The sequence below is a fragment of the Camelus dromedarius genome, chromosome X (assembly GCF_036321535.1).
Source record: "Camelus dromedarius isolate mCamDro1 chromosome X, mCamDro1.pat, whole genome shotgun sequence".
In the NCBI taxonomy this organism is placed as follows: Eukaryota; Metazoa; Chordata; class Mammalia; order Artiodactyla; family Camelidae; genus Camelus; species Camelus dromedarius.
In genome coordinates, this window is record NC_087472.1 from 56231003 (window position 1) to 56242222 (window position 11220).

Sequence of the window (11220 nt, forward strand, 5' to 3'; positions counted from 1 at the left end):
AGATAAAAAAAGATTTAAAGAAAAGAGGAGGGTGTTTCATGGAGAGTGTGCATTCTTATTGATTTTATCGAGAAGTCTTTCTGTCTGCGCCCTATTTCGGGAACTCTGCTTGCTGCTTACAGAGGCCCTCCATTGATGCCCCTCATCTGTGCTGTTCCCATTGTCTGTCCGCAAGAAGATCGCTCCCCCTCTCAACACTGTGGTCAGGTGCTGCTCTCCTTATCGGTGGGCGGGCGGGTCACTCCCACTCCAGATGCCTCAGTCAGATGCTGCATTTGGGAGAGTTAGGTGGACAGGTCGCGCCCCCTACCAGCACCGTGGTCAGGTGCTGCACTCCTGCCAGGAAGGCAGATGGCCACCCGCCCTCTTGCAGTGCCAGTCTCTCCGCTGCTGTGTGCAGCTGCTGCTTCACCTCGGGTCTTCGTTCCCCAGGCAGGCTGGGTGAAGACTTCGGAACAGCCCTACCCCTGCTCCATGCTAATACTCAGCCCCTTGTTTGTCTTGGTGACTAGAGTTCGCTGAAGTATCAGGGCAGAAAGATCATTACTGCCTTGGGCTGTAAACAAGTCTCCATCTGGCCTTTGAAGCTGCTAAGCCCTTAGGCACAGATTCAGGTTTCGACCCCGCCCCTGCCTGGGTGCTAAGTGCCAGAGAACATGGCAGCTGTCCCTGAGTCCTGCCTCTCTTGGCCCGAAAACCTTCTGCGGTTCCGCGGGTTTTCAGAGATGGCGATATGGCACCTCCCCCCACCCCAGGGCACATCAGCCGTGTTGTTATATGGAGGGCCCAGGTTGTTTTGCCCTGTGTACCCACTCATCCATGGCGTGCAGCACCCTGTAGTGCCCCAGGGCTGCCTCAGTGCAGCTGTCCCAGTCTTCCGCCCAGCTCGGGCAGTCCTGTCCCGCAGCTGCCGACTCGCATCTCGGGCTGGGTGTCACAGGGACCTTTTGTGCCTGTTTAACTTAGTTCTTTCGTTCAATGGGTGCTCCTTACAGATCCGAACCTTGGAGGCTTCCTCTCCTTCCCACTGGACACTCTGTTGGAGAAGGGGAGACCCAGTGAACGAGCGCCATTCCTCCTTTGCTGCTCCCTCCCCATGGGACCGGTCTGCACTGTTTTGTCTTTTCTTCTTTTTGTTTTTCTTTTCTCCTACCAGATTTTTGGTGTCTTTGTCTTTTTAAGAGGGCAATGTTCTGTCCGAGTTCGGCAGGTGCTCTGGTTGGCTGAGTGGGTCTGTGGATGTGAGTTTTGGTGTATTTGTGGGAGAGGGTGAGCTACAAGCGTCCTCCTACTCCGCCATCTTGGCCCCCTTCCGGTCGCCAGCTGTTGATAATTTACTCACTGAGTCTGGAAGTGTTTGAAGTTTTCTGGGGAGACCTTGTTAACAAATAAAAATGCGCCAGCTACCTGCGTCACAATTGCAGATTGTTCTATATATTAGATGATTACAAGAGCTTTCTCCATATTCTGAAAACAGTTCATACATTTCTTTTCCAACTTTGTCGTTAGAAGAATTGCTGCATTTTTTCCTGTCTTTTAAAGAGTAATCACTATGGAGCATTAATATTTGCAGTGCTGTCAATCCTTATGACAAAAATCCTGATGATGCAAGATTCAAATATTTTTTAAAAATTAAAATTTTTTCATTTTTCAGTTTTATTAGGTAAAATTGTTATAATTTGACTGCACATATACAATATAGTACATATAAATACATACATGCAATATACTGCACATTTTTAAAATTTACATGTATGTATTGTTCATTGTTTCTGAGATGTTCAGAGTTTTAGCTTTTTAAACTGATGTAATTATCAAAGGAATAAAGCCTACCACAAAATAAGAATTAATTCAAGAAGATACACACACCCTGCTATTAACAGCAACATTATTTATAACTGTATGGAAGCATCCTATGTGCACATTTAATAGATGAATGAATAAAGAAAGTGCAACATATATATGTAATGGGATACAACTCACCTATAAAAAAGGCTATTTTACCATTTGCAGCCCTCCATTCACTTTTTTTTCACTTCAAAAACCAGAATTTTGTAATTGGTATAAACGTTTCCATTTCATCAAGAACAACAAAATACCTAGAAATAAATAATTAAGGAGGTTACCTATATTCTGAAAATTGTAAAATCAGATGAAAGAAATTGAAGCTGATACAAAGAAATTGAAGCTGATACAAAAGCTATCTTGTGCTCTTTGATTTGAAGAATCAACATTATCAAAATGGCCATACTACCCAAAGAAATCTACAGATCCAGTGCAACCCCTGTCAAAATACTCTAGACATTTTTCACAGAACTAGAAGAAGCAATTCCAAAATTTATATGGAACCATAAAAGACCCCAAACTGCCAAAGCGATCATTTTTTTCTCTTTTTTCTTTTTGTTCTCTTTTTTTATTGTTTGATGAACAGAGAAGGTCCTTTAACGTTTGTTGTGAAGCTGGTTTGGTGGTTCTGAAATCTTTTAGCTTTTACTTATCTGTGAAGCTTTTTGATTTCTCCATCAAGTCTGAATGAGAGCCTTGCTGGATAGAGTATTCTTGGTTTTACGTTTTTCCCTTTCATCACTTTAAATATATTGTGACACTTCCTTCTGGCCTATAGATTTTCTGCTGAAAAATCACTTGATAACCTTATGGGAGTTCCCTTGTACATTATTTGTTGCTTTTCTTTCGCTAATTTTAATATTTTCCCCTTATTCTTAATTGTTGTCAATTTAATGACTACATGCCTTGGTGTTTTCCTCTTTGGGTTGATCCCGTGTGGAACTCTCTGTGATTCCTGGACTTGGGTGACTGTTTCCTTTCCCAAGTTGAGGAAGTTTTCAGTCATTATCTCTCCCTAAATTTTCTCATGTCCTTTCTCTGTCTCTTCTCTTTCTGGGACCCCTGTAATGCAAATACTAGCACACTTACATGTTGTCCCAGAGTTGTCTTAAACTATCCTCATTTCTTTTCATTCTTTTCTCTTTTTTCTGTTCTGCAATAGTGATTTCCACTAATCTGTCTTCTAGCTCACTGATCCATTCTTCTGCCTCATTTAGTCTATTCTTGCTTCCTTATAGTGTGTTATTCATTTCAGTAATTTTATTCTTCAACTCTGGGTATTATTTTTATTTTCCAACTCTTTGCTAAAAACTTCACTCTGTGCATCTATATTCCTCTTGAGTTCTCTGAACATCTTGGCCATCATTACTTTAAACTCTTTCTTAAGATAAATTGCCTATCTCCTCATCAGATTTCTTCTTCTGGGATTTTATCTTGTGCTTTGGCCTACCTCATATTGTGTACTTGCTATTTGTGTTTTTAGGTAGGTAGTTATGTTTCTCGACCTTGGAGAGGTGGCCCCCTGTGGGAGACGTCTTATGCATCCCAATAGTATGCTCCTCTCTTGTCTACCCAAGGGCCAGGGTCCAGCTGTTCCCAGTGTGGAGTCTGGCCTGTGTTTGTGGATTCCTTCCACAGGCTTTGGAATTGTTGTTTTCTTATTTCTAGTATTTACCCCCTGGTGGATGAGGCTGGACTAGAGGCTTAATGCAGTTTTCCTGGCAGGAGAAGTCAGTGCCTGCCCACTGCTCGGTGGAGCTTGGTCCTGGATCTCTAGTGGGTAGGGCTGTGTCTAGAGGCCTTTGTGGCCTTTGTAGCTCAGGAAGACTGCTGATTGGTGGGGCTAGGTCTTGGTATTAATGATCCAATCAAGATGGCAGCCTCCATGAAAACTCAGATAGATGAACACTCCCGGAATGTCTGCCACCAGCTTTTATGTCTCCTGGGTGAGCTGCAGCCATCCCGAATATCACCAGGAAACCTTCCAAAACCAGCAGTCAGTTCTGGCTCAGGTTCCTATGAAATCACTGCCTCTGCCCTTGGACCCGGTACACATGAGACTCTATGTATACTTCCCAGGAGAATGAAATCTCTGTTTGCCCCAGTCCCATGGGGCTCCTGGAGCTAAGCCCTGCTAGCCTTCAAAACCAGATGTCATGGGGTTTCCTTCTCCTCCCAATGCCAGAACCCTGGGCTCGGGAGCCTGACGTGGGGCTTAGAACTCTCACTCCTATGTGAGGGCCTCTGTGACTTAATTATTCTTCAGCTTGTGGGTTGCCTACTGGGAGGTATGTGGTTCTGATTATATCATGAGTATGCCCCTCCTTCTGTCCCTCTGTGGTTCCCTCTTTATATTTCCAGTTGAAGAAGATCTTTTTTACTAGGTTCTGGTCTTTTTTCCGATGGTTGTTTAGCCATCAGCTGTGGTTTTTTTGTAGTTGCGAGGAGAGGTGAGCTCGTGGTCCTACTACTCCACCATCTTGGCCAGAAATCCCAGGATCCAAGTATTTGATTCTTCTTTGCCATTTGGCAAAGTGGCAAGTTGTACTATTAAAAACTAATTAATATTTAGTTATTTGTATTCTGTTTTTTTTTCCTTTTCAGAGTTTATCTTGTCATATCTAATTACTTTAAGAGGCTATTGAGGCTTTAGATGTTTATTGAGAAAGCCTAATTTTTCTCTGCCAGAATAACTATTTCTTAGAATCCTTGGCTTTGCCCCCTTTTTATTTTAAGTTTTAACTTACTTTTTTTTCAGCTTTATTGAGGTATAATTGAGAAGTAAAATTGTAACAAACTTAAAACGTACAATGTGATGATTTGATGTATGTATACATTATTGAATGATTACCTCTTTTACCCATCCATTATTTCACATGGTTTTATTTTTTGATCAGAGCATTTATCCTCTGCTCTTTTAGCAGATTTCAATTAAACAATACAGTATTATCAGCTACAGTCACCGTGTTATTACCATGTTACTTATTTATACACTAGATCCTCAGAACTTATTCATCTTAAATCTGAAAGTTTGTCCCCTTTTGCCTCTTTTATGATAATAATGTAATTAACACGTACCAAAGTAACTGCCATTGTACATGTTAAGGCTTAATAATAAATTTGTCTTTTTCCCATAGTTAAAATAGTTGTCCAAAAGTCCTATGATTGCTTTGTTGTCAGAGAACTATAAGCTAGTGAATGGTAAGGTAGCATGTTTTTCAGAAGATTTCCTTGCAAGAGTTTAAAACAAATTTCTGATTCTTAATGTGGTGATTTGTTCATGAGGAAATACATTAAAAAGAAATTAAAGCTCATAACATGAAGAGTGACATTTGTTATTTCCATGTAAGTCATTAAGTAACATCTAGAAAAACTTTTTGGGGTGGAGATTTTTTAGTTGAAATGGTAGGAAAGAAAGCTCCCATTTACTCTGTACCCAAATCCCCCATGCTTCCATCTTCCATCACCATGGTAGATTTGTTGAAACTAAGAAACTAATACATTGTTAACAAAACTCCAGTTTAATATTACTGTCTACTTTCTGTTCCAGGATCCCACATTCCATTTAATTGTCATGTCTCCAAGGTCTCCTCTTGTCTATGATAGTTTCTTAGTCTTTTATGTTCTGTTACCTTGTCAGTCTTGGGGAGTTAACTGTCCAGGTATCCTGAAGAATCTTCCCTATTCTGTGTTTGTTGTTTTTCTTGTGATTAGTCTGGGGTTATAGGTCTTTGAAACAATATACCAGAGGTATAGTACCCTTCTCTTCACATTATATCAGGGGTATATTAGATCCACATGATATGACTACTGGTGTTAACTTTTATCTCTTGGTTAAGATAGTATTTGCCAGGTTTCTCTACTGTAGAGTTACTATTTTCACTTTTCTGTTCTTTGGAAGCCAGTCACTAAGTCTGGCCTATCCAACTTGAGGAAGGACAGAAATTAAGCTTTATCTCCTGTAGTGGGCAGTATCTACACTTAAATTTGGATTTTTTTTTAATGTTTATCCTTTCTTATCCATTTATTTAATCAGTCATTGATTTGTATCAGTATAATCACTGATGTTAGCTTATTTTGTTGTTCAAATTGTTCTAGTTTGGGCCATTGGAAGCTCTTTCAGGTTGGTCCCTGTATCCCTTTGATATTTCATCCTTTTGATTTTTTTTTGAGTACTTCATTACTTTCTGGTACTGTAAGGTGCTTTAGGATCATGTTACATTGTCCTTGCCCTAGAATCAGCTGTTTCAACAAGGAGCCATGTCTGGTTCCTTTCACTGAAAAATGGTGTTTACAAACCAAGATCTGGGTGCTCAGTGTGTTTATTGCTACTGGAGTGTCATTGCTTCTAGGTTCTCTCAGCAGACAGAAGTAGCTGATATGTGTACCATATCCAAGTACACACAGATCTATCCATTTGTGTATCTTTATTAATATAAACATGATTTTATAATGAATTTTTGATTAATTCTGTATCATAGGGTTCATTTTAGTCTTTTTTTGTTATTCTGTTACTTGCATTTCCAACAGTGGGAATCTTGGCTCCAACCATCCACCATCCATTTGCTTCCTAGTTCAGCCTCATTATATATGTAAAGTAGTTTCAGGATTGTTAACCTGTACCCCTATAGTGCTTATATATGATTGCTTTTAGCTTTATAACTTCCAGACATCATTTTCTAACATTGCTTAGGTCAATTTCTTTGTTATTTGCATACATTAAAGTTTGTTTTTTGTAATGTAGAGTTTAATTTTTAAAAAATTGATGTATGGTTGATTTATAACGTATTAGTTTTAGATGTATAGCATAGTGATTCGATATTTTTACAGATTATATTCCATTAAAATTTATTACAAGATAATGACTTTAATTCCCTGTGCTATATAGTATATCCTTTTTGCTGATCTGTTTTATACATAGTAGTTTGTCTTAATCCCATACCCCTATATCGTCCCCCCCCCCGGTAACCACTAGTTTGTTTTCCGTATCTGATTATTTTTCTTTTGCTATATAGATTCATTTGTTTCGTTTTTTAGATCTCATGTAAATAATATCATATAGTATTTTTCTTTTTCTAATTTTTTTTCACTAAAGATAATACTCTCTGGGTCCATCCATGTTTCTGCAAATAGTAGAATTTCATTCTTGATGGCTAATATCCATGTGTGTGTGTGTGTGTGTGTGTGTGTGTGTGTGTGTGTGTGTGTGTGTGTACATACATGGATGTGACATCTTTAACTATTCATTTGTTGACCCTTGGTTTGCTTCCATATCTTGGCTGTTGTAAACAGTGCTGCTGTAAACATTGGGATGCATGTATCTTTTTGAATTAGTGTTCATTTTTTCCATAATATACCCAGGAGTGGAATTGCTGGACCATATGGTAGTTCTATTTTTAGTTTTATGAAGAACTTCTGTACCATTTTCCAGAGTGGCTGCACTAATTTATATTCTCACCAACAGTGCACAAGGGTTCCCCTCTCTCCACATCCTCAACAACACTTATCTCTTGTTTTTTTTTTTTTTTAAATAATAGTCATTCTAACAAGTGTGAGGTGATATCTCATTATGGTTTTGATTTGCATTTTCCTGATGCTTAGTGATGTCAAGGAGCTTTTTATATACCTGTTGCACATTTGTATGTCTTTTTTCTGAAAAATGTCTGTTCATATCCTCTGCCCAATTTTTAATCATATTGGTTTTTTTTAAAGTATGTATTTTTATATTGCAATGTTTGAATGTTCCCAAGGCCACCCTCAGGTTCAGTAATTCACTAGGATTCACAGAACTCAGAAAAGCTGTTATACTCATGGTTATGGTTTATTACAGTGCAAGGATACAAATTAAAGTCAGCAACAGGAAAAGGCACATAAGGCAGGCCACAGGAGAGTTCCAAGCACAGTCTGTTAGTGGAATTGTACAGATAGCACCTATTTCTCCCAGAAATGATATGTGACAGTACTTATGGAGTATTGCCAACCAGGCACACTCATATGAACCTTGGTGTCTAGAGTTTGGGCTTTGTGACATAGACATGGTTGACCATCCCTATGGGTAGTCTTAGTCTCTAGCCCCTCTGGAAGTTGAGAAGGTGCCATGTGACCGAAAACCACTCCCCCCCCCCCCCACCGTCAATCACATCGTTAGCATAGATTATCGTGGTGTGTTCCAAGCCATCCAGGTAAAAAAAGAAATTTTTATTCACTAGGACATTCCAGGAATTTAGAGGTTACCTCCCTAGAGCTGGAGGCAAAGGCTAAACTTTTCTTTGTGCAGGAATAATTCTTTACTTCACTACATATATGTATACATAGATAAAATCATTCTTTGGTGGTTTAAATACAAATGGGATCATAATATAGATTCTGCAACTTGCTTCTTTTTGTTTAATAGTATAAAATATATTTTTGGCATATCTTTCAAGGTTATTACATAGAGATCTACATCATTAATTTTAGTTCTGTGACATTCATTATAGCATAGTTTTATTAACCCCCTTTGACAAGCTTTAAAGTTTGTAATTTTCCACTGTAACAATGTTTCAGAGAATATTTTATGTATCTTTAGGTACTTGTGGAAGTATAGCTTTAAGATAAAATCCCAGAAATTGAAATTTGGGTCAAGGGAGCACACATTTTGCATTTAATAGATAACTGTAAAATTGTTTTCTTAAATGTCTGATAGTAATTTAGACTCCCACAAAGAGTATATGAGAATACTTGCTTCACTACATCCTCATGAACAGTGAATATTAGGTGGCGGAAATCATTTAAATCACTTGTGTAAAAGTTAATTTTCTCTTTAGAAAACTTCTTAGGATTCAAAATAAACAATATATAGTCTTTACATACAAAGCAAGATACAGATTTTAGTTTTTAGAAAGAGGTTAGTAATTTAAAAATGTCTTACTACTTGTGTAGCCCCATGTGAATAGTGAATAACAATTGTATTATTTTATCAATCATACTGAAGTTTTACTTCTGAAATCATGTAGAAGATGTATTTTCTTCAATGCCTAACATATAGGGGATAGTTTGACAACTTCTTTTGTCTTAAATCAATATTTAAGTAATTTGGGTGTATGTTAACCAGTAAGCAAATTGTGTTTATGAGATACTTTAGCAAAGAATACATGTGTTATTTTAATAAAATAAGCTTATCTATTTCTTTTGGAAGAGTCACTCTGAGCTGTGAGATCTTTTATAGCTTGTAAAGTGTTCTCCCGAATCCCCATACCCATGTAACAATCAGTTTAGCTGTACTTTATCAGTCAATTTTTTCCCCAGCAATGAGTATTAGTTATTTGGAAAAAGTGAAATAGGAAATACTGCATGGCATATTGTGATTTATATATTATTTCTTAAAATGTAACTTTTGAAATATGTCATATATATATAAATTGCTCTTGGTCTTAGGCAGTAGTTTTAACTTGGTGCACTAGTGCTAAAATTTATCTCTAGATACTGTTTTTCATTTATAAAATACATTTTTTTTTATATCCCAGATCTGCTGGGATCTTTTCATCCTTGTGATTACTTTTATTCTTGCCTATTTTTGTTCTCATTCAGAGGACCTTAAGTATCATCCACAGTAGTACTTCAATACTCTACTGTTGGGATGAAATTAATCCTAGGTAGTGCCACATTAACCAAATACAGCAACAGATAAAATATAACTGTTCTTTTATCTTCCCACAAGAGCAGCATTGTAAAATGATTAACTTAAATGGATTATATTTTTAATTTTATTATATATTAATTAAATGTTGTTTTTCTAGGCCCTGACTTTGTTGTTTGTGATGAAGGCCATATTCTAAAAAATGAAGCATCTGCTGTTTCAAAAGCTATGAATTCTATACGATCAAGGAGGAGAATTATTTTAACAGGAACACCACTTCAAAATAACCTAATTGAGTGTGAGTCAATATCTATAGTTATGCTATAGAGTATTGGCATTGTCTCCGATATATTTTTTGCCACTTTGCCACCTGCTTCTCTTCTGTTTATTCTAGTATAGTCTCTGACTATGATCTACATAGTTTCATGTTAGTCTACTGTGAAAGAATACCATTCATTTCAAGTGGAAAGGTAAACCAGAGTCAAGAAGTGTGCCATTTTGAGTGTTCAACTATAAATAGAGAATTTAAAATATATAAAAAGTATCAGAAATCTTAATGATTGCTTTAAAAGTACACATACGTTTGTGGCTATTCAGGAGATACTATAACAAAATATATCTGTTTTGTGGGATGTACTGATAGAAAATTGAAAAGAAATGCTAAGCCTGAAAATTTTAGAAAGGTGGAGATTGGAGGAGGAGAGCTGTGTTGAATTGTAAGGATACAGTTTGCTGAGGCTCAGGACAGATGATGTAAACCCAGGGAAGTGACTTGTGAATTTCCCTCATTTTCATATATGTGTGGTTACACTAAAGAGGAACATGAGTTATTTGGCAAATCACAAATTGAAATTTCCCATTGTAATTCATTCTAATGGCTTTTTGTTATTTTTATGTTATTTCTTTTCCTTTAGTATATTCATAGTAACTGTTTTCTGTTTTATTACTTGTAATACTGGTTATTGTTTTACTTTGTTTACATTTATCTATAATACGTATCTATGTTTTATCTTTATTTTTGTCTGTTCATGTCTCCCCTTTTTCTGTTGCTCCATTTATAGAATGTTGCCCTATTTCACATTGTGGTCCTATATAATTAAGGCAATTGATAGCTCTGTTAAGGACTTTCAAAGTAAACCGGTTAACACAAAATTTGATATAGTAGCTTATTACCTGATTTTATTATTTTGATTTTTTTTTTGCACAAGATACCCTACCCTGCTGACAATAAAATCATGGATAGGATTATAGAGCACTTGTTTTCCACTCCATATCTATTATAAAGAATAGTGAGTTAGAATAAAATGTTCTTAGGTATGTTTTTAAACATTCATGCCTAGAATTTAGGGATGAGTTTATTTGAAATTTCTCGTCTGGTTTAGGTAATCCAGTTCTATATCAGACTTATAACCAGTGTTTATACACACTCAGTTTGGTGTTCTTCCTTTGTGGCTTAATTCTCATGTTTCCATGGCATGCCTTTTTGACATGAGGATTTTATCAGAGAAATTTTTTCAGTTCTTTTAGCCATTACTGTTGTTAATGAACTAATATCTTCTTTCTTAGATCATTGCATGGTTAACTTTATCAAAGAAAATTTGCTTGGATCCATTAAGGAGTTCAGGAATCGATTTATAAATCCAATCCAAAATGGTCAGTGTGCAGATTCTACCATGGTAGATGTCAGAGTGATGAAAAAACGTGCTCACATTCTCTATGAGATGTTAGCTGGATGTGTTCAGGTACAAGTACATTCC

General features: G+C 37.0%; 1 protein-coding gene across 7 annotated transcripts in view; it reads left to right on the top strand.

Annotated features, from left to right (window-relative positions):
- The window catches only part of ATRX (ATRX chromatin remodeler), a 227960-nt gene that overhangs the window by 130566 nt on the left and 86174 nt on the right, over positions 1–11220 (top strand). For all 7 annotated transcript variants that reach the window (XM_010987736.3, XM_031446239.2, XM_064483018.1 and 4 more), the window contains 2 exons: positions 9624–9761; positions 11030–11205. In XM_010987736.3, the coding sequence (XP_010986038.1) occupies positions 9624–9761; positions 11030–11205 (314 nt within the window). The remainder of the gene's footprint in view (positions 1–9623; positions 9762–11029; positions 11206–11220) is intronic.